The 23,512-nt window shown below is 46.7% G+C and overlaps 2 protein-coding genes across 2 annotated transcripts; one reads left to right on the top strand and one right to left on the bottom strand.

Annotated features, from left to right (window-relative positions):
* The first annotated feature begins 1,482 nt into the window (after positions 1 to 1,482).
* LOC115327143 (general transcription factor II-I repeat domain-containing protein 2) lies at positions 1,483 to 7,699 on the top strand. Its single transcript, XM_040214330.1, has 4 exons — positions 1,483 to 1,573; positions 1,682 to 3,216; positions 7,138 to 7,437; positions 7,646 to 7,699. Exons 1-4 carry the CDS (start codon positions 1,483 to 1,485, stop codon positions 7,697 to 7,699), a joined length of 1,980 nt encoding a protein of 659 aa, XP_040070264.1.
* An 11,151-nt stretch (positions 7,700 to 18,850) lies between these two features.
* LOC120843099 (zinc finger BED domain-containing protein 4-like) lies at positions 18,851 to 19,882 on the bottom strand. Its single transcript, XM_040214329.1, has one exon. It carries the CDS (start codon positions 19,880 to 19,882, stop codon positions 18,851 to 18,853), a length of 1,032 nt encoding a protein of 343 aa, XP_040070263.1.
* Positions 19,883 to 23,512: the final 3,630 nt, after the last annotated feature.

Raw genomic sequence — 23,512 nt, 5'->3', positions numbered from 1 at the left:
TGGGAACGACCACAGCCTGTTTCCAGGAGCTGGAAAACTTCCCTTTCGCCCAGATTAAGTTAAAAAACTGAAGGAGAGTGACAAGAAATGTATCAGGTAGGTGGGAAAGCATAGTGGGTTGGATTAGATCAGGTCTAGGAGATGTGGGTTTTGCAGCAGCAAGGGCTCGACGAAGCTCGACAAGAGAAAAGGGACGGTTATATTCTGCAGTACAATCATCTGACATACGACTTAGAGTTTTCTCACATTTCGACTTAAACCGTAGAAACTCTGCAGTGTAATTTTCTGAACTGGAGACTTGTGCAAATTGCTTACCCAGTGCATTGGCTTGTTCATATAACGATGAATAAGCTTCTCTATTCTCAGCTAAAAGCAGGGGGATCGAGAAAGAACGGTAGTCGCCCTCCATTCTTCCCACTCTGTCCCAGACAATCTTGGCCGGTGTGTAACTATTGATGGAGGATGCCTACAAGCAAAAGGATGTCTTTTTGGCCTGTTTTTTGATATAGCGGGCTTTTGCCCGCAACTGTGTTAATGCCAGGAGGTTTCTGGAGGTCGGATACCTTCTAAACCAGGGGTGGCCAAACCGCGGCTCTTTGCTGGTCCAAGTGCGGCTCGCGGATCCCTCATAAGGGTACCCCCCCCCCCCCCCCCCCCCGGCCGGTCCGCCCGCCCTCCCGCCACTTTCCTTCTTTCTTACCTGGGGAAAGAAGGACATTTTTTCCTCCTTTCCCAGGAAAGAAAGAAAATGATTCAGAATAAAAAAAAAAAAACAGCTAGCTTGCACTTTGGCAGCTTTGTGCCACCATAGGTACAGTCGAACCGCATTTCACTCGTATCTTTCCAGAGATCCTGTTCCTTTCATTGTTTGAGAGCGTTTGCTGGACCCTAGGGGGAAATGCATCAGTGACTGGGATTGTCAAACGATGCATGCACTTTGGCTTGGGGTCGAGGAAATGTTCTGTCTCGCGGCCTTTGTTACTTGCCGGTGATACTTGCCCCCTTGAGATAATGGATCTTCGCCCATATCGTTTATTGTTGAGGGTCGCGGAAGCCCGGGTTAACCTCATTCATAGCTTCCACTAGTCACGGGTGTTATGTTCAAGTTCACAAAGGATCGAGAACATTCTCATTATTTTTACCGGTTTACAGTTGTGACCCGCAGGCCGCTTTGTTCTACTTTCGGGGAGGGGGAGAAGGGGGTGACTAGCCAGCGGTTAGTGAAGGCGTGTCTAAAACACTTGTATGGAAGGGCAAAACGTTTGTTGTATCAAGGTCGTGCTTCGATTGGAAAAGCAGTCATGTGCATACGGAGTATAAAAAAAGTTCTAAATGACTGTCTGCATTCCATGCGAGGAGGTCATCATTTTTCCAGCTGCCTCTACGGTGTTCTACCTGCTCTGTCGAGACAAGAAGTTAACTTTTGCCCACGTCTAACCACCCTTGGCGAAGTTGTGACGAGGCTCTGCGGACGTCGTCGCAATGGCTACCAACAAGAAACGCAAGTACGAAGGCGAACATCGGACATTTCTTCTTGAGTGGAAGGAAGGTTTCGCCTTCACTGAGAAAAACGGTAAGCCCCTCTGCCTCATCTGCAATGCAGCAATTTCGCACCACAAGGCAAGCAATGTTAGACGGCATTATGAGACCAATCACAAAACCTTTTCTCGGGACTATCCAGCTTCATCTGATTTGAGAAAAGTCAAACTGGCCCAGCTCAAATCCCGACTTCAGAATCAGCAGTGCTTGATGAAGACCTTCACCAAGGAATCTGACGTAGCAGCCGAAGCAAGCTTTGCAATCGCGTGGAACATTGCTCGTACCAAGCGAGCTTACTCGGAAGGAGAATTTGTGAAGACTAACATCTCCGACGTCGTGGCATTGTTGGATCCAAACAACAAGAATCTTCAAAGGTTGGTGAACCAAGTCCCAGTTTCACGACATTCGGTCGAAAGGCGCATTTCACAGCTAAGCGCCGACGTCGTCGACAAGCTTCAAGAGGGCCTAAACAGCTGCAAAGCATTCAGCTTAGCCCTTGATGAATCTACGGATATACAAGACAAGCCACAGCTTGCAATCTTCGTCCGTTATGTCTCATCCGACGAAAGCGTGAGAGAAGAGCTACTGGACATGGTTGCCCTCAAGGAAACCACTCGCGGTGTTGACATTAAGAATGCATTGTTAACAACGTTAGAGAGGTTCGACGTTCCTCTACAGAAACTTGTCGCTATTGCCACTGATGGTGCGCCTGCTATGCTTGGTAAGAATGTGGGCTTGGTAGGTCTTCTGCGGAGCGATCCCACCATTCCAGATTTTCTCTCATTTCATTGCATTATCCATCGCGAGCACCTGGTGGCGAAGCACTTCAGCTACAAAGACGTTATAAGCACCGTCCTTCGAGTCGTCAACTACATACGATCAAATGCAAAAACCCATCGGCAATTCCGCAACTTCCTCGAAGAACTGGAACTTCATGAAGCGCCCAACGACGTTTCGTTTTTTTGTGCGGTACGCTGGCTGTCACTGAGCAACGTACTATCAAGGTTTGTGGATCTCCTTAAGCCAATTCAAGCTTTTCTGGAGGCGAAAGAGAAGCCATGTCCTGAACTTCATGACGCAGGTTGGTGTGTTGATCTCGGTTACCTCACTGACGTAGTTCAGCACCTTAAAACTCTAACCATGTCGCTGCAAGGGAAAGAAAAAATAGTATCGGAATTCGCTCAAACAGTCTTCAGCTTCCAAAACAAGCTAAAACTTTTTCAAAACGACCTGAAAACAAAGCGCCTGATCCACTTCCCGCAGCTGAAGATCATGCTGGATGCAGAACCCGAGTTTGAGCTGACCGATGCTAAGCTCAGGGAATATTTCGTAAAGCTCGAGGAACTCGAGAGGGACTTTCATTCCCGGTTCAAAGATATGCAGCAACTCAAGCCCTGTTTTGCCCTTCTGATGAATCCTTTTATGGTTGATGTGTTGAGTGTCTACTGTCCAGCCATGAAAAACCTGGCAGGAGATGTAGGAGCGTTGGAACTGGAACTGCTTGAACTACAAGAAGACGAAGGGCTGAAGACGTTCCTGCAGTCTCAGAAAATTGCAGTATTCTGGGGGCAGGTGCCAGAAGCAAGGTATCCCCACGTCAAGCTCGCGGGCCAGAAACTCCTCTCCATATTTGGATCAACATACTGCTGCGAGGCTGTGTTCTCAACAATGAAAGCGGTGAAGTCAAAACAGCGCGCGACTCTTACGGACGACCACCTGACTGAGCTGCTCCGGAGCGCAACGACGTCGTTCGAGCCGAACTTCAAGCGGCTTGTTTTACGAATGGGGAAGCCCAACACAGATACACAATGAGCAACCGCTTCATTAGTGTAATTCACTGTGCCCGCAGCCGAGATGAATGAAATAAATAAAGCTGCCACGCTCTTCACTGAACTGTTTCTAATTTTTGGTTCATTGTGTATGTTTCTTGGGGGGGGGGGGGGGGGGGGGCAAGCTCTGGGCTAAAGGCCATAAACAAACATATGCCCCCCCCCCCCCCCCCCGCGGCTCTTAGAAGTTTGGTGGTTTTGTTTGCGGCTCCCAGTCCGGGTCAGCCTGGCCACCCCTGTTCTAAACCTTCCACAAGAACAATTTTGTCGCTTTCAGGATTCTCTACACTCATCATCCCAACATGGCTTCGGGCGTCTCGGCAGGTTGCCGGATGTCTGTGGGATGGACAAACGGGCTGCCTCAAGGATTGCTGTTGTTATTAGTGCATTTTCATCGTCCACAGAGACCACTTATGAAAGATCCGAAGAGGAAGGAAAGCTTGACTTAAAAGGCTCCCAATCTGCTAAAGAGGTTTTTCTACGAGGAGAACAACAAGAAAGCCTAGGTAGAACTTCTAGCGGAGTAAGGTACACTGGGAAAAGGCCGCTCCCAAAAAGGTTATCTAATAGGTTCCAAGTAAAGTCGGTAAAAATTGCAGATGAACAAATAGTGAGATCAAGACAAAAGAAAGAGAGTTATGAGAACTGAAATATGTTGGTGCTCCAGTATTTAAAACACACACTTCTCTAAGAGACAAAAACCGTGCCACAACAGAACCCCTGGTGTCAGTCCGATCACTACCCCAGAGCGGGTTATGTGCATTAAAATCGACCATTAAAATAAAAGGTTCAGGCAGTTGGTCAGCTAAGGCTTCAAGCTGGGAAAGTTCCAAGGATGATGAAGGAGGGGTGTAATTGGAGCAGATGGGTAATGAGGCGATCTCGTAGCAACCTTACTGCGACGGCCTCCAGAGAAGGGTTAAGGGAGACTTAGCAGGCAGGTAAACTACTGTCTACAATAATTGCAACTCTCCCAGAAGCGCCAGAGGTCGTCACGCGATCCCTCCTGTATATCTGATACGATTTAAGGAAATTTATATTAGATAGCTTCATATATGTTTCCTGCAGACAGAATACGGAAGGTTCATGTTTGTGTAACAAGAACCTCACATCGTCCAAATTACTAAAAAGACCTCTGCCGTCCCACTGCATAAAACTCATTATTTAAAGAACAGTAGAGCAAATATTAAAAAGTTAAAAAACGCGAAAAAGAAAGAAAAAAACAAAACAAAAAAAAACGAGAACATACTGATCAAAAGGGATCTTCAGGTCTTAAAATTTATCTTAATACGCGGGGCATTTTTTTCGTAGCTTCCTTCTGTTTCCCAGCGGGACCACAAGAGGAAGACTCAAATCCCAAGAGGAGGGAGTCCTCGTCAGATCTGGGTACGCTCTCATCCATTGGCTCCTCTGTTGGGGAGGCAATGGCTTCAGGTTGACCTGCAGAGGTCGACTGCTTGGGGGGCTCCCCAGGCTTCCTCCGAGGAGCAGAGGTCCGAGATTGAAGGCCCCGGCCCCGAGGAACCGAAGCAGCAGGTGGGGCAGGGGAGGTTATATCCTGCCCTGAGGTGGATGCTGACGCAGCAGCATCCACCTTGCGGTTTGGAGGCGGTGTCATGGGCACCGCTCCCAAGGTGGACGCTGATGAGGGAGCATCCACCTTGTGGTTTGGAGGCAGTGCAACTGGCACTGCTCCCGAGGAAGGGGGACCTAAAAGGAGACGCGGGTCGTCCGAAGACGTCTGCGTTCCCGTTGACACCATTTACCGTGCCGGACCCCTGTGCACGGCCTGGGCATAAGACCCTTTAGAGACAAACGCAAAGCGCTTCTTCGCATCAATGTAGCTTATATTTTCTTTAATGTTTAGTGCAAGAATTTATTTTTCTTGTTTCCAGACAGGGCAGGATCTGGAATAGGCAGGGTGGTGACCTTCACAGTTTGAACACAGAGGTTCGCTCTCAAATGCTTCAGCAACGTCCTCTTTACTAGAGCACTTGGCACACTTGTTGGACCCCAGGCAGCTCCGCGACCCATGCCCGAACCGCTGGCACTTAAAGCAGCGCAGCGGATTTGGCACATATGGGCGGACGCGGCACTGGAGGTAGCCGGCTCTAACAACTTCGGAAAGAGAGGTCGATTCGAAAGTTAAAACAATATGTTTTCTTTTCAGTTCTACGCCGTCCCGACGCAGGGTGATCCACCGTGCAGCCGTCACTCCTTGCGTGGCCAGCCCCTCAACGACTTCTTTCTCCGGCGTATCAAGGAGGTCATCCTGAGAGATGACACCTTGAACAGTGTTAAGGGTGCGGTGTGCTGTGACAGTGACCCTATAGTCTGATATAAAGTTTAGCGCTAGGAGGGCGTCACTTTGTCGCTTTGTGTTAATCTGGATGAGGAGGTCGCCAGATGACATCTTCTTGGCATGAAAGTCTTTTCCAACCACTCCCTCTATCACCTTCGCGACGAGGAATAGGGACAGTTTGGCAAGAGGTTTTTCGGTCTCTGAATGCATTACGAGGACTTCTGAAAATTTTTCATTTGTAGATAGTGTTTTTTTAGGGAGTAGAGCTTCGGTGCGGCCTCTTTTCAGAGGCCGACTAAGAAAGTTTCGTATGGAACGCATAATAATGGGTGGATCTTCGGTGCCCCGGGTGCGCCACCCACCACGGAGCCCAACACGGGGATAGGTAATGCGCCATAGCAAGAATGGCTTGGCTGACGACATTACACTATCAGCGCTGCCCAGGCACTGTAACCCAGTGTGGTACTAGACAGGGGGTCTGTCGCCATCCAAGGTCAGCCCTTGCCGCCAAAGAACTTGAAATGGAAAAAAGGCGAGAGAAGAGGAAAGAGAAAGAAGAGAGAGAATAGTAGGAGAAATGGCGACTGACTGCATCATCCTATTCGGGCCAAGCCAGGACACCCGTCTACGAGAAGCGGGGGCCAAAGTGGTGTGTTGCCTCACCCGGGGGGCCCCGAAGGGTCCAAACCTACCCCGGGTTCAGCTCAACCACCAGGATGCCCTTTTCCCCGGACACGGGCTCGCCACGCACAGCCAGACGTGGGTGGGTCTTAGCCTCTTTTTACTCAGGGTCTGTGGTGCTGCCAATGTGGCTGGGGTCCGTGGTGACGCTACTTACCAAGCACCTAGCACATAAGGTGCAGGCGCCCCCTGCGGGGCTCGGGGTTTGTGGAGACGCCACTCTCCAAACACCTGCTTTCACAGGTGCCCCCTGCGGGGCATGTAGGAGGTAGGCCACGCGAAGAATGACACCGGAGACCCCGTATCTAGTTGCATGTTGACAGGCACCCCCCCCGAGTCGAAGGCACGCGCAATAGGCTGAGTGGTTTGGATGTGCCCGACGTGTTCCATTGACTCCCCCAACATGAACAGGCCCTCGGAGCTGGTATCCCACTCTTGCTCACCCCGCGGGGCCATTGCATTGACGTGCTGTTGGGTTGGCCTTATTGACGCGGTGACTGGTCTGTCGGTGCGAGGGAAACAAGCCTTGAAGATATGACCTCGTTGGTAGCAGTTGTAGCATTGCGCTGACCGAAAATGGCACGGGTCTGGTTGGTGTCCCCCTCTGCCACACTTGGAACACGGTGACTCAGTTTACCGCCATTTCTGCCTTGCCGTCCTGCTCCCCACGGCGTGCACGCCCCCATCCTCTGTCATGGCGCGTCGCATTGCCTTGACATTTTCTTCCGCCATTCGAGGCACGACACCGCCATTGGAATGCTGGCCTTACGGTTCCCTCTACTTCAGGTGTTCCAGAGCACCTTGCTGTCCACCTTGCTGTCAACGGCGCCGAGGGCACTACGAGGAACGACGACTACCATCGACGGATACAGTCTGGAGCCCGAAGCGCTGAACAAGACGAGCACCTACCAGCCAGCCTTCTTCGCGGCGACCATTTCGCCGGGAACGGACGTACACTCGCTTTTGGGCGTGCAACCATGGTCATCGATAAGAGGCGCGGGACCGCTTGACTGGCTTCCACCAAACCGTCATTCGAGGCACGACACCGCCATTGGAATGCTGGCCTTACGGTTCCCTCTACTTCAGGTTGGTCCATCACACCTTGAATGTTACAAAGACGATAACCCATTTTTGATTGCGGTGTCGTGCCCGACCCAAGCATACACATTCATTGTTTCTGTCCATTGCTTTGTAACTCAGAAGATTAGAGCTCTACAGCTACTCCTTTCCGGTGACATCGAGGAAAATCCTGGACCAATGTCAAAAGAACAAGAAAAGCAACTAAATCTTGTAGTGTCCAGTGTTCAAGGCCTCGAAAAAGGTCAGGCGGAAGTGCTTGTCACTCTGAGACAACTTCGAGAAGACCTAAACAAAAGTGACGCTATTGTTGCATCATTATCAGCTAGGGTGGCAGCCCTTGAGACGCACCAGACTGTCATACCGGATGTAAAAAAAGAAATCACCGCAGCTACTCAAGCACTGTCAAACGTCAGACGTGAGTTGAATGTTCTGGGGACGCGTTGCGAGGATAGCGAGAACAGACAGCGGCGCTCAAACTTGCTTTTTATGGATCATCAGACAAAGAGGGGGAGACCTGGGCTGAGTCAGAAAAGCTTGTTCTCGATATCTGCTCTGCGCAACTTGGTTTACCATTAGAACCTGGCATCATTGAACGCGCCCACAGGATTGGTCGTTTCGGCCCGAATAAAAAAACGCCCTATCATTGTGAAGGTTTGCTCAACAAAGCAAAAGGACCTAATACTAGGGAAAGCTTACAAGTTCAAGGGTACCACGTTTTCTGTAGGAGAAGACTTTTCCCCTGCCGTGCGTGAAGCTCGTCGAGAACTCCTACAGTTTGCCAGGCCCCAAAATAAACCGTTTATACTAAAATTTAACAAACTTTCGATCGGAGCGCAGATTTTTGTTTATGACCCTGAAAGCAAGAGGGTTGTGGAAAACAAGCATCCATAACATCTGTGTGATCGAGACTCACCCCAGTGCCCCCAGATTAAAAAAAAAAAAGTTCTTTTTCTGTACTTTACACTAACATAAGAAGTATACTGCCAAAGCGTGAAGACCTTCATTTATTAACTGACTCTTGTGCTGCCGACTTTGTTTTCCTAACGGAAACATGGCTAAGACCTGACATAAAAGACTCTGAAGTGCTTCCCACGAATTTTAATTACAATATTTATAGGTGTGATAGAGACTTCCGACGTGGGGGTGGAGTACTAATTGCTGTACGGAATCATATTGTAGTTTCCTTTGTTCAAATTCCTACTTGCCTTGAAATGGTATGGCTACGGCTGCATTCCCCCTCCGCGTGTATCTTCCTTGGGGTGTGCTATAGACCGCCCGACTTTGTTAATGGTTTTTTTGATAAGCTTCATGACGCGCTCTCTTTCATCTTCAACCAATCCCGAAACGCATCATGCATTCTCTTAGGCGACTTCAATTGTCCTGACATCATTTGGGATACTCTTTTGTTCTCGACTCATATTTCAGGAGAACTCGTAGACACATGTCTTACATTTAATCTATCGCAACTGATTACTCAACCTACCAGATCAACCCAAAGAACAAGTCATATTTTAGATCTATGCCTCACTACTGACACTACACTTGTTAAAAATATAACATACCACCCACCCATTAGTGACCACAACCTAATTCATTTCAACATTGAATTTGAAACTCAGCGGAAATCACCATATTTTAAAACCATTAAAGACTATAATAAAGCTAATTACTCCGCAATTAACAATGAGCTTGAAATATTTTTCGATAGTTTTCAGCATGGCTGTATGAGCAGGACAGTTGATGAAAACTGGATTCTCTTCAGAAATAAACTTGCCTACCTTGCCGACACTTACATCCCATCAATAAACCTAACTTGTGACAAATCAAATCCCTGGTTCACAAAAACGCTTAACCAACTAAACAGAAAAAAGAAAAGACTATTTAGCCGTGTCAAACAACTGACTACCGATCTCGCTTGGGAACAGTACAATGACATTGCTAAAATTTATAAGAAATCTATTACAGAGGCGAAGGCAAAATTCTTTAACAATGACTTAGTAAACATTCTTCGCAATAAACCTAAAAAGTTCTGGGAGGTAATTAATCCAAAAACGTCTAGACCTGTACAACTAATGAGCGATGATCGGTTGCCATTATCGGATGAAGAAAGCGCCAACTGTCTTAACGACTATTTCACCTCAGTCTTCACCACAGATGACCACAGTAGCATGCCTCATCTTAACAACGCATATCACACTCCCATGGCTGCCATTGAAATAACGTATGCAGGTATCATAAGCTCTATAGAAAGGTTACAGTTGTCGTCGAGTTCTGGGGACGACAAAATTAATTCCAAATTACTGAAAAACACTAAACTACACTCAGCTCGTTTCTTGTTAATAATCTTCCAACAATCTTTGTCTTCCGGCGAGCTTCCTACAGATTGGAAAATTGGCAGAGTGGTCCCCATACACAAATCGGGGGATCGAACTTCACCATCAAATTATCGTCCTATATCTCTAACCAGTGTCCCCTGCAAGCTACTTGAGCACATAATATATTCAAATGTCATGAAGCATTTCGAAAATAACCTCATCCTCTTTCCAAACCAACACGGGTTCAGACAATCATATTCTTGCGAAACGCAACTTGTACAACTTGTTCATGAAATACACAGTAACATCGATAATAACATACAGACAGACGCCATATTCATTGATTTTTCTAAAGCATTCGATAAGGTATCCCACAGTTTACTCATGCTCAAGATAAACCAACTTCACATTCATCCACTCGTAACATCATGGATAGGACAATTTTTAACCAATCGTACTCAGCATACTGTTATTAACAACCAGTCGTCAGCTTATTCTCCTGTGTCATCCGGAGTCCCCCAGGGGAGTGTTCTCGGACCTCTGCTTTTTTTAACATTTGTAAATGACCTACCAGATCGCATAACGTCCTGTATTCGACTTTTTGCTGATGACTGCGTAATTTATTGATCTGTATCTAACCTGAACGATAACATAACCCTACAAGCTGACCTTAACCTAATAGCCGACTGGTGTAAACAGTGGAAAATGACAATTAACTTTTCTAAAACAAATCTCGTTTCCTTCACGCGTGCTCATAGTCCTCTCTCTTTCACTTACACCATGTGCAGCCAGGTAATTACCAAGTGTCCATCTTACAAATATCTGGGTGTTCACTTATCTGACGATCTCTCATGGAACACGCATATAACACACGTCCTGTCTAATGCTAATCGCTCTCTTGGGTATCTTCGACAGAATCTGAAACTAGCACCATCATCAGTTAAACAACTAGCCTACACTACACTCGTAAGATCGCAACTTGAATACGCGTCATCCATCTGGTCCCCTTGGCAACATTCATTGATAACAAAGATAGAGGCACTTCAAAATCGCGCAATCAGATTCATCTTTTCAGATTATTCACGAGACACCAGCATCACTTCTTTACGAATGAAAGCTAACCTTGATCTCCTCTCAACCAGAAGGAAATTATCACGCCTGTCTCTTTTTCACAAGATTTACTATCATAACCATGACATCAGAACTTCACTATTATCCCCAGCCACTCGTATATTTCCTCGCATTGATAACGTCTGTAAAGTTCGTCCAATTTTCGCATCGTCAGTTTCGTTTCTTTACTCCACCTTGCCATTCCCAATAACGGACTGGAATAGCCTGCCTAACAGTATCGTGACCCAGACAGATTATAATACTTTTATATCCCAACTGACCATCCATCTGCATTTACACTAATAGCAAAGTCAAATCGTGTTTATAGAAATGTTTTATTTGGGTATTTTTCTGTTTCATCAGCTGTTTTTCCCTAAAAATGTTTTAAGTGTGTGTGTGTTTTTTTTTTGTTTTTTTTTCTTCTGTTTTTGCTGCTTTATATAACAATGTTTTCCAGCATGTAACCCACTTTTTTGTTTGTTCCTTTATATGTTTTTTCAGCAGTTACACCCACCTTGTGTAATGCCAGCAATGGCCTTCAAAGTTTTAATAAATGATGATGATGATTTCTGCTGCTACGGCGATTTCGTCGACTTCGGTTATCGTCGAGAACGGCTTGGCCAAACGTTGTTGACGGACCATTGAATTTTGGAGACCGCAGACTATCGGATCTTTCAGCAATCGGTCCAATGTGTCTCCAAAGTTGCGCGTGTCCGCTATTTGTCGAATGGCCTAAACGAAGTCTCTTACCGGCTCCCCCGGCAGCTGGTTGCGCAAGAAGAGCTTGTACGACTGGGCAGTTTCGTTCAGTCTTGGCGAAAAATGTTGCTGCAGAAGGTCGACCACTTCGCTGTACGGAAGTTCATAACCTTTGATAGAGCACAGCGTCCGCTGAAGACGTCCACAGTGTTTGTGCTCAGCACTGCGACGAGCAAGGCGCGTTTCTTCTTCACGTCTATCACCCCGTTGCCTTCGAAGAACGCCTCCAGTCGAATTTGGTAGGCGGGCCATTTGTCGACGGCTTCGTCGAACTGCGGCGGAATTGCATCGCTGACCACGTCTGCCGGGCAGAGCAGCGGAAGATATACTATCGCATCGTCGTCGCCACTGTTACGTCGTCGCAGAAAACATGAGGATAGCGGCTAGTAACCAACAACGTTTACTCCTGCACAGCTTGCGCTTATATGGTAGACAGGAAAGGGGAAGGCAAGAGTGAAAAAGAGAGAGAAGACGTAAAGAGATGGCAAATGCCACCGTGCTTGTGGGGGCGTGGCCGATCTACAACCAAAGGGCTTACATAAAATGACAAAAATAGACAACCACGCTTTAAATTTTCTCTCTCGCTCCGACTTCAAACTAGGATGTTTTTATGTCCTACTCAAAATCTACAAACCAGGACGCCCAGGCCGACCTATTGTCTCGTCCAATAGCACAGTGACTTAAATGTGAACTCATACAGAATCCCCCCGAAACTTTTAATTCATACATAAAAGACACGACACATCCTCCTAAATCTTATCTCGGAAGTAGACTTCCCCAAATGCACTATTGGTAACCTTAGATGTATCTTCCCTCCAAACCAACATACTGCGTGCGGATAGCATTCAGGCTACGGTTGCTGCCTACAACCACAAAAAAAAAGAAAAAAAAAACTTGTCGATTACGAGACTCTTTCAAAACTTTAAATAATTTCGAATTTGACGACGACCATTATCTTCAATCTAATGGTAGAGCAATGGGTACAAAATGGCACCAAACCACGTGAACGTATTCATAAAAAATTTGGAGGATAGTATTTTTTTTTGACAATGCGCTCAAACCCTTTTTTTGCAAACAAAATATTGACGACAGATCTAAAATTCGGGAGCATTGCATTAGCGATCTACTTTGTTTTATGGAAATTTTAATCATTTTCACCCTAGTATAGAATTTACAACCTCTTATTCCCTCACAATTATCTACTTCTTGATTTTCTCAGTGAAACTCGTAGATGGTGTACTAAGCACCACGCTCATCCCAAAAGCAATTAATTCACCGCAACTTATCTCGTTCGAAAGCTCGCACTCCCGCCATCTAAAAACAAACATCCCCTATAGTCAAACCCTCCGATGACGCCGAATCTATTCAATCGGTGACGATCTAGACAAAAATTTGGAACAACTAAGACAGCGTTCCAAAGGCGTGAATATCAAACGGTCTTAGTAGATAACGCGATAGAAAAGACAGGCTCAAAAGATCGTAATTTAGTACTCTCTCCTTGCACCACGCCAAATACATCAAAAATTCTCGTGAACCTTACACTCATGTACCGCAATAACTCCTAAGCCATCAACTCGATCTAAAAAAAAAAATCAGTATTTGCGGCACAAATCTGCTATACTGAACGAAATATTCCCCGACTCGACTAGAGCGGTTTTTAAACAACCTCGAAACGTTTGTGGCAATCTCGTACATGCAAAACTAAATAAACCAAGTTCTTCCAAACCAGCGGGATGTAAATCATGTAAAATTTCTTTTGTAATATCTGCCGTCAAACGCTTTCCGCATACATTGTATGTAGCACAAATTCGCACTTGCGTCACACGATTAGCAGGGACATCGATTGTGACTCGGACAACCTAATAGACCTTATTGAATGTGACACATGTCAATAACAGTACATTGGACAAACTAAAACTGCGTTTCGTCTCGGATTCAACAACACTAAGGCCGAAGCCAGGGGCAAACCCAGCCTTCCAGTATGAAAACATTTCAGCCAGCCAAGACATGCATTAACGAATGCAAATGTATTCATCATGCAGAGGCGCGTTAAGACTCAAATAGATAGACAAATTAGCTAGTCGTACCTTATTCATAAATTTTAGTGCAAAATTAACCAAGATTTTGGGAACTCTGTCAACAATACACAGCTTAAACGGCCATCGGTCGCAGTGCACCCGCCCTGCTTTTCTATTATTTTTAGGCCTGGACGAACCAGCTTTCAGAAACAGGGGAGGAGATAGCTTCACATGACCCCAACATACTAGATCGTCACCAATGACCCATTGCACCGTTTTTCCTCAGCCTGAATGCACGTCCAAACAGAGCCTACAACCGTCCTCCCTCGTCGCGACAAAGTGAGCTCGGCCCTGGAATACTCCGCGCTTCCCTTTCCCGACAACAAGCTCCTTTGAACTTTCGCGTTAACACCCTCCCCCTAGATCTTGTATAAAACCAACCAACTGCGTCATTTGGCATGACGTCCTAAAGAAGAAAGTGCAACTGTGGAAACGTCGATGGACGTCAGGACCCCCCCCCCCCCCCCCCCCCTTTTTTTTAGAGCGCAGCTTTTAGGGGCCAGTTTCCGGCTTGAGCGGCGTTGGCGCCATCATCGGCATCGGCGTCGCCGTCGACGTAGCCGTGGGGTCACGTGACCCCTCCCTCCCAGAGTCACGTGACCCCCCAGGTCCCGCGACCCCCCACGTCACGTGACCCCCCCCCCCCCCCGGAGGGGATCGAAGAATGAAGGGAGGAGGAGGAGAAGGAGGGAAAAAAGGGGTATACCTTCCCCTCAGTACCCTTCCCTCCTCCTCAAGAAATGCGCTCTAATTTGGTGTTACAGGGAGTTGTAAACCACTTTAATTTTTTTTCTTTTTAAAGCTCTAATCTATTTTCTATTTAACAATGTACAAAAATAGTAAAAAAGTAACGGCAATTTTTTGTTTGTTATTTGTGTGGTAGTATAGATATTGTAAAAAGCACATTATTACTTTTGAACATTGTCGCCCTCGCTCGATATATGAGCGCCAAAGCTTATCCAATGCATAGATGCGACGAAAAAAACAAAAATATCTTGTGGCTGATTACGGAGATAGAAATGCACCACCGATTTCAGGTCATCATCTGCATCAAACTTCTTTCTGCCGAGAGCCCTTTTGAGGGCTCCAAATTGGTAAAAGTCACCCGGTGCGAGGTCTGGCGAGTATAGTGGGTACTGAATACACTCGAACCGCAGTCGTTTGATATTTTTCCGCTGTCGTACGTGCCATGTGAAGGCGCCGATTGTCGTGCTGCAGCAACACCCCCGAGCTGAGCAATCCGTGATTCTTTGACCTGGTTGCAAGCTTCAAGTGGTTCTCAAGAAGGTTGCAGTATGATGCACGGTTTACAGTAAGTCCCTTGGGCATGTAATGTTCAACTATTAGGGCCTTTATGGTCCCAAAAAAACGTGAGCATTAGCTTGCCCACCGTTGGCACTGTCTTGATCTTCTTCGGCCTTGGGGACGTTGTGTGTCGCCACTCCTTGCTTGCTCGCCTTGTCTCTGGCTGGACGTAGTGTACCCAGCATTAATCACCGATGGCAATGAGTGGAAGAAAATCACCTCCCACGGCTTCGTAGCGTCGCAGTAGCACCTCACAAGCATCCATACGCCGCTCCTTAAGGTCCGGCGTAAGCTGTCTTGGTACCCACCCGGCGGATAGTTTGTTGTAATGCAGAATACAATGAATGATATGGTGGGCCGATCCGTGACTAATATTCAATTCTTCTGCCACTTTATCGATGGTGACACGCCGGTTCCCGTGTATGAGCCGTTCCACAGCAGAGATTAAGTCCGGCGTCGTTGAAGTGTGAGCCCGGACGGAGCGAGGGGCGTCCGTCAAACTGGACGCTCCACTTGGAATCTTTTCGTGTCGCTCGTACACCTGCCGACGCGATACACAGGCATCTCGATAATGGTTCAGAGTTTTGCGATGAATATCCGCAGGTTTGTCGCCTTCTGCACCCAAAAATCGGGTAACCGAACGCTGCTCCTCTCCAGTGCATGCAAAAAAGGGGACGGCCATTTTGAAAGTGCTTTGGTAACGTGACATTTTCATGAAGTCGCGAGCCGGCGTGCACAGCACCCTATTGTGGTAGGTCAAAACATATGTGCAGCAAAGCAGTCTATCGCTAGGTTTGATATTCTTACGAGTAAATTGCGGTTACTTTTAGCGCCCAGCTTTTAGGCACCCGTTTCCGGGCTGAGCGGCGTCGGCGTCGGCGTAACCGCGAGCCCCTCCCCCCCCCTCCCCCCCCCCCCGAGACCCGCGTGAGCACCTCGGGTCCTTCGGTGACCTCGGGGAGGGGGGGGGGGCGATCAGGTGACTCCCCCCCCCCCCGCCCCCCGAGGTCACATGACCCCCACCTTCAGTACCGTTCCCTCCTCCTCCTCAAGAGCTACGCACTAATACTCTTGTACGCTTCGTCGTATTTTGTAAAATCTGGTGCTTCACTTGGACTATTATTTTGTTCATAGAAAAAATCGTAAAGGTGCAGGCGAGCTGGTGAATATTAACCATGTTGAATTAACCTGAGACTGGGGTAGAAAAGAAACATCAAAAACGTAAAAGAGACAGAAAATAGACAGGACGACGTCTCAATACGTCGTCCTGTTTGTTCTCTGTCTCTTCTACTTTTTTGATGCTTCTTCTCTACCCCAGTCTCAGGTTAACTCAGCATGGTTATTATTTTGTTATTTTTAAGTGTATTCTCCGCGTATATAGGGGTCGTGTGATTAGCTTTGATTGTCCTTCTTGTAAACTAAAACAACATTTTTTTGGCGCTCTACTCTTTATTTGTGTCTGCCTTGTTTCTTAATTCGCCATTCGATTATATATTTTGTGTTTACCTTCCCACGGCTGCTGCTTCTGCTGACCTTATTTTTGCATATATAGCAAAGGAAGCATTTGTAGATCTTCACCACTTATATATATATATGTACCAGTGTGTCGAACCGAAAAAAATACGGGTTCGGTTACGGTTCAGGTAAATGTATTTGGTTCCGGTTCAGTTCAGGTTCCATTAATTCGATCCGCGAACCGGTTCGTGAACCGGTTCGGGGCGCTGAACCGGTTCGCGAACCGGTTCGGAAATTATAAATGACAAATTGCAACATCAAAATAAGTTACAAATAAAACATCTGAAATCAGCACATACGAAACGGGATACATCGTAGTGTAAGGCTCAGGAATTTCTACCAGGAATGGTTTCTTTATGTTTACTCAAAGGTTACCTCACCGACGTTTAAGCATTTGGACTTCATGTAATTGGGTCCGACGCAGTAGCTGTAGAATCCGCGACCTCCTTACAAACCCACTTACAAGTAGAACTCGCTAACTATCCCGCCACCTCGGCGTGTAAGCAATTGAAGGAACAGTGGGGAGAAAATACAGCTTTCTTTATTTGAACTAGCCTTCGGTAACTCAAAGTAGACCCTTAAAGAAGTTTTCATTAAACAAGATACGGAATATGAAAAACACTTCACCGAACGCAACGCCAGAAGGACGCAATAGGATAAATATTCAAAAAGAAGAGTTCGCTGTCTCACAAATATATTAGCTTCTAAGTGCCTATACGAAACCGGATGCATCGTGGTGCTGGCTTTCGTCAGCGGCCGCCACTCGCACAAAACTAACTACACCGCACACTATATTACCTGGACGCCCAAAGGGATGCGGGAGAAGGCAACCACTTCTGCTCCAGTGACCACGTGGTTACTATGAGTAGCTGCTTTATGACGTAGGTTATTCTCTCGCAAAAAAAAGAACTTGCCACTGATTGATCTTTTTTCAAAAATAAATACATAATTGTATTTAAGTGGCGTTGAAATTGGTATCATTGTTATTGGAATAAAGCCGGTTTTTTCAAATACCAGCTTGTTTTTGTTTTCGTGGCCCTTTCAACAGTTTCTGCAGCAATCAAAGTAAGCACTAGTCTGCAACAACAAAAAGGTTAAGGATACCACAAAGCGTAGGACGACCCGGGAAATTTTCCATTTCCCGCTTTTGTTCTCTACTGCGCAAAAAGTTGCAGTTTAGGCAAAGTCTTAAAATTAGAAACGCAAGGAATGCGCAGGAGAATAAATCCCAAATTCCGGAGAGCACACCGAAAACGGTACAAAACAAACGGTCTCCTGGAAAGATTACCGCAGAAACGGAAGTTTGAAACGAAGTTGTGTATTTATTCATTCAAATCGTTAACCACGAAAGGATCATATCAGAATGAAATATCCCTTTAAATCCGTTATGGACAACGTACATCTGACGGGGAAAACATTAGTTATACAATAACAACAATAACGCAATATTGATAAAAACCAAACTTGGTATTAAGTTGGTTACAGTGCTACCGAGCTTTAAAGAAATCCACCATTACATATAATTATACAGTTTCAACTTGGTTACCAAAACGGCCCGCAGGATCAGGTGTAACATCATCAGTCGTGGATTATCACAATTATTACAATGTAGCTTAAGAGGGCTGCTGCAGACCCCGTGGTGACGGCGCTAATTGTGTTAAGAAAACTTTACCGTCAAACAATAGGAGATTTTAGCAGTGTTATTGTGCAGCCATATAAAATTGGCACTTTCGAAAAAAGTACTCACACAGCAAGGAAATTGTGTGACGATGAATACAAACCTCCAACCCGTCACTCTACGGCACAAATAGGCTGCACTGCACGACCCGGCGGACAGAACACGGTTGAATAAGCATCTGGAAGCATTATACTCAGCTGCCATTTACAAAAATAGAAGAAAACATCCTGAATGCACATATGAGGTATTGTACCACTCCCAGAAACACAAACCTAAAAAAACGACGACAAAACAAAACAGTTTTTGTGTTGTTACATTATTCAACAAAAATGTAGAAGCAGAACTGTTGCTCTTTTACTTTTTTCTCCCCAGTTAGCACCCATCAGCAAAATATTGTCAAGAGTATTCTCTGACAAGTTAACGCGTTGAGAAGAAAGTATGAACTTTAAGCTAGAAAAAGTCCTCTCTACGCTCACTTGAGTTGCTGGGCACGCCAGCACAGCTTTAGCGAGTTCATGAAGCTCGGGGCGTTCCAGTCGTTGCGTCTCCCAATAGGCAAGGACGTTTTCATCCTTCTTTAGTCTCTTTTCTGTTTCGAAGTCGCTCAATGCTGCCGCTATCGACTTCAGTGCCCTTCTTTTTTCGTAATTTTCAGACTCTTATGATTTTTCCTTTTCCTTCAGCAGAGCGTCTAGTTCATCATCACTGCCTAGAGAGGATGTCGGACATTCTCGGCAGTCGTTGGCGTCACGGCTGAAGCGTACAATGTTGGCCCACGTGTTGCTCAAGTGAGCGCGTGCTTGTTGCTTGTCGCCTTCAGACAGCAGAATGTCGTACCTCGGATCAAGGAAGACCGCCGCCTTGAACGCGTCATTCTGAAGAAGCAAAGTCTCCCTTGCCTTGAGTGCATCAACAACAGAGCGTGTAAATGTGGAATCCACTTTCTTTGTGTCTATAACGCATTTCATCCAAGCGCCGTAGAAATCACCGACTGTCGACTGTTGTGACTGCAGGGTGAGCGTTGTCTTGTTTGCCGGGTGGAGAGCTCGTACAATGTCCTCTATTCTACTCCATTCGTCACCGGCAAGGAACAAGTCACGATTTGTGGCAGACACCTCCACACAAAACCCCCGAAGTTCGAGCAAACGTTCCAACATATCATGGGTGGAGTGCCAGCGAGTTGGGCAGTTCAGGATGGGCTTCCTTAAGTTTAGTTTTTTTATCATCATCATTACATTTGGGCACCGAAGTTTCTCACAAACTTCTCTTGCTTTCGCAACAGTGGCCTTGACGGAGGCCTTCTTCATCGCGTCGTCAACTGCTAGCTGCAAGTTATGCGCTGCGCATCGTACTCCCCTCAGTACACCAGGCCACGGTCTCGTGTCGTAGAACGGGTCATCACTTGTCAACTGCAGCTCAGCGTTCTGATCCCCAGTGACCTCCCCTTCGTCATCACTTCCCGACTGCTGCTGCTGATCTTCCATGAGCGACTTGACTGACTTCACTAGGTTTGTGCCGTTGTCTGTAGTGATGCTGTACACTTGGCATAGCTCGACATTGTGCGCCGCCAGTACCTCAAGCAGGATACTTTGCAAATAGCTAGCTGTGTGCCCCTCCTTTAATTCTTTGATCGCGAGCGTCCGGAGGAGAATTTTTCCATCGGAAACGAACTGCAAGTTGACACTAAGCATTCATCTGTCCATACTGGTGACATAATCAACTTTAAGCGATATCAGTCTTCCCTTCACTTGCTGCCGGATTTCTTCGCGCATTTCATCGGCCAAAAGAGCTACTCTTGTCCGAATGTTTTCGGCGTTTATGACAGTCTTTGTGCTAAGACCATCGAGCAGAGGATAAAGAATTTTTCGGAAACCGGAGTCTTCCATCAGCGCAAACGGTCTGCCATTCACAGTGCACAGCTCTACACAAGCGCTAACAATTATTTGATCACTTATCGACACTCCAGCCGTGCCAGCTGGTAGCATAGCAGTGAGCTTCTGTTGCCCAGATGAACGTGGTCGTTTTGCTGAGCTTGCTTCTGCACCTGTAGGGGCCATGGAGGAGTCCGCAAAGACCTTCCTGTAGATCTCGTAATGATACCTCTGCAGGTGTCGTTGGAGATTAGCTGCATGGTTGCTCTTAATTTGCGCAGAACAACTTCCAACACCGCATTTTGACATCTCGGTTACATCATCATACGAGAAGTACTTCCTAGCTGTGTTTTTTCTTCTTTCGCCCATGCCGCTGTGTGCTGTAATATGAAAATTATTCTGGTAAATTTATGATCCTATTTGCAAGCTCTATACTTGAAACATGTACTGGCTCTCAATAGCTACAAATGCTTTCCGAAAACTATTCTGGATAAACTCCTACATGGGGTAATAACCGACCTCATTGAGCTGTGCCGCGGTCCCAAAACGTCCCAAATTTCCATCGGTCCCAAAACGTAAACACGGGAGAATTTACATTTTTCTTTGAGATCAGCGAAAATTACACTGGACGAGAAATGTAGTGAACGGCGGCGATCCTTTTTCCCTTGTCAACGGCGTGAAGTACTAAGGAAAATTAAACTGCCTATTCTGCATGACAGCAACCACTCTGAAGCCAAATTATCATGATAAACCTTTGTGCCTCTTGAATCGCTAGTAGTTCATTGGTAGCTGTTGTAAGCCATCGAATGCTCATCGAAGTTTCGGTTCCCTTGAACAACTTGGACTTACATCGCGGTCCATTATGTATAGACAAGGAAACAGGGCTGGCAGCCCCTGCGTTCGGATGATGGTGTTTATCCACTATACGCTGCTTTCTCAATGGCCACATACCTTCAAATATCGAAATGAATCTTCCCTATAAATGGACATGAACGCAGAATCCTTAAAAAAACGAAGGAATTGAATTCGCCACCTTTCTCTAGACTGCATCACAAAGCCGTTACATAACTTTAAACGATTTCACAAAGGCAATAACTACCATATTTTAGCATTTGCACGCGTGAATGTGGAGTTCAAGAAGAAAACGCCGTTCAAGAAACCAAAATGGAACACCTTGACTTACCTCGGGTTGGGGCAGCACACTCGTTGTCAGCCTGGCTCTACCGGAGTGGGCGCACGGAAGCTGGCCTCTAAAGCGCTACAAGCGCCTGTGCTTCTGCCCGTAGGCAACCCTCTCTCTGCCTCGGCTCCAGTGCGGCGGGACTGCAAGGCGCCGTATTCCCGGGGACGAGCGGTGTCGGGCGCAGGGAGTCGGAAAGCCAGCGCGAAATAAGTACAGACAAACGGCGTGTTTGTGAGAGAAAAAAAAAAGAGGAGGGTGCACACCCCAAAAGTGTACGGGTTACGGCAAACGTACGTAGAATTCGATTCGCTCTCGCGCGTTTATTCATGTATAATACGGACACCGATGAAAACAAATGAAAAGTAGTCGAAACTAGTAGTGCATAACGTTTATAAAAGCCTGTAGCCAATGCAAGCGGCAAACAACGACTGTCTCATTACAGGGCTGTCTGTCACGGGCGCTAACTCCAGCGTGTGCTGAGCGCTGGTTTGAGCGCACGCGCCCGCTTGTGTCCCATGACTACGCTGGGCAGGCGACGGAAGCAACAGAAGCTCGGCAGATCCTTTGTCGAATTCGAAAGTGCGCGCAGCTTCGGTTCTCCGCGAGCGACTGGGGTTTGTATCCCTCTTTTTTTTTTCCCCGCATTTATCGAGTTTCCGGTACGAAAAAATGCGGCATGTAATTCTTGACACTTCATAGCTCGATATACTCTGACCGGTGGTTGGGGCAGCGAAGAGCAGATATAATTTATGAATGCTGATTTCAACTGTAAATAAAATTTCTTTCTCTCCCTCAAACATTATCAAACTCCACAGCCTTTTCTTTTCTCATTCCGATGGAAGCAAGCTTCAAGAATTCGCGCGTTCTAGAAACGTGTAATGAAATGAGCACACAGCAGCATTTAGGATTTATGAGATTGTAAGAAAATGACATCCCGTGACGCGATTTTTTTTTTTGCACAGCCTTACAATTCTCTTTTTTCCGTGCAAGCCGCGACCAGCGCAATACTGGTTCCTATTTCAAGATTCATGGATGCAGCGTTTGTCAAGATTCATGGATGCAGCGTTTATATTGCTAAGACTGAGTGGAGAAGAAAAATATGTAAGCGAGGTGTGTGTCAGTTGACGGCGCTTAAAAACAAATGGCATTGATAGCACATTCATTGTCAACAGCGCGTGGCCGAACCGTTTTGACATAGGCCGGTAACCGTTATTTTTTTTCCGGTTCAGTTCCGGTTCGGGTTCATCGCGATAACAATATAACGGTTCGGGTTCGGGTTCAGTTCCGGAAAAAATAGCGGTTCGGTTCCGGTTTTCGGTTCGGTTCCGGTTCGACACCCTCATATATATATGTATATATATCGAAGGAACATGCCGTTTTTCGGGTCCTCGAAATTCTTCGCACATAACAGCAGGGCGCATCCCTGTTGCGGAGCTTCAAATCGAGTAATATCGCACCCCCGGGTAATAACAAAACCGGTGGCAGAAAGCGTGAGCATCGAGGAAGCGGTCAGCGAAGCCGTAATCGCTCGACCTATCGGTTTCCGATCCACTTCATCCCGCCGGACACGGTATACGGGCCCACCGTTAAGGCAGGAGCAGCAACACGCCGATCATTGTCAGCGTCGTGTAGAAAGTGAGGCTGCACCAACTCTCCGATCGATCATCGGTTCGCTCGCAGGCGGAAGGCACGTTATCGATTGCATCATCGGACAGGGAGTCTACGCGGTTCCATTTGCAGCCAGATGGGGACGAACCTTACTCTTGAAACGACGTCGGCAAAAGGGAGAGAAGGGGTACGGAATGGTATGTCTTCGGACTGCACAACGATGTTTTTCACTCGGCATCACCAGAGAAAAAGCAAGTGGTGCCGGCGTCTCACAGTGCCCGTGTGCGCTTTTGTTTTTTTCAAGGATCCCGATGTTGTTTTGTACTTATCTGCGTCCTGGCTCCCGTCCCAATCGGGTGCATCCCGCCTTCAGAGAAGTCCCAAGGCGGCCCCCGTTCACCCGCGATATTGATTAGGCAGCAGTGCTAATAGCAGCCTTCCCAGACGGAAGATCACGAGTATTGCCTTCATCGAGGCCACCGTTTCCTTTGCTCGAAGCCACCATTTTGCAACGATTGTTTCAGCCAGTTTCTCGTTAATACGCTTTGCATCACAGCAAACAAATCTAGACCGAAAGCGAAAAAAAGTCAAATGGAACATCACAGAGTTAAAGACAATAAAGACGTAATTTATGTTGATCCAAATGTATCGATCTCTGA

The sequence above is a fragment of the Ixodes scapularis genome, unplaced genomic scaffold (genome assembly GCF_016920785.2).
Source record: "Ixodes scapularis isolate PalLabHiFi unplaced genomic scaffold, ASM1692078v2 PGA_scaffold0__279_contigs__length_252992795, whole genome shotgun sequence".
NCBI classification, from domain to species: Eukaryota; Metazoa; Arthropoda; class Arachnida; order Ixodida; family Ixodidae; genus Ixodes; species Ixodes scapularis.
This window is presented reverse-complemented; position numbering and strand designations above follow the sequence as displayed.

Coding starts and splice junctions, on each gene's coding strand:
- LOC120843099 (XM_040214329.1), bottom strand. CDS start 19,882: ATGCTTAGTGTCAACTTGCAGTTCGTTTCCGATGGAAAAATTCTCCTC.
- LOC115327143 (XM_040214330.1), top strand. CDS start 1,483: ATGGCTACCAACAAGAAACGCAAGTACGAAGGCGAACATCGGACATTT. Junction 1,574..1,681: donor CGCCTTCACTGAGAAAAACG/GTAAGCCCCTCT, acceptor GGGACTATCCAG/CTTCATCTGATTTGAGAAAA. Junction 7,438..7,645: donor TACGGTTCCCTCTACTTCAG/GTTGGTCCATCA, acceptor TAAATCTTGTAG/TGTCCAGTGTTCAAGGCCTC.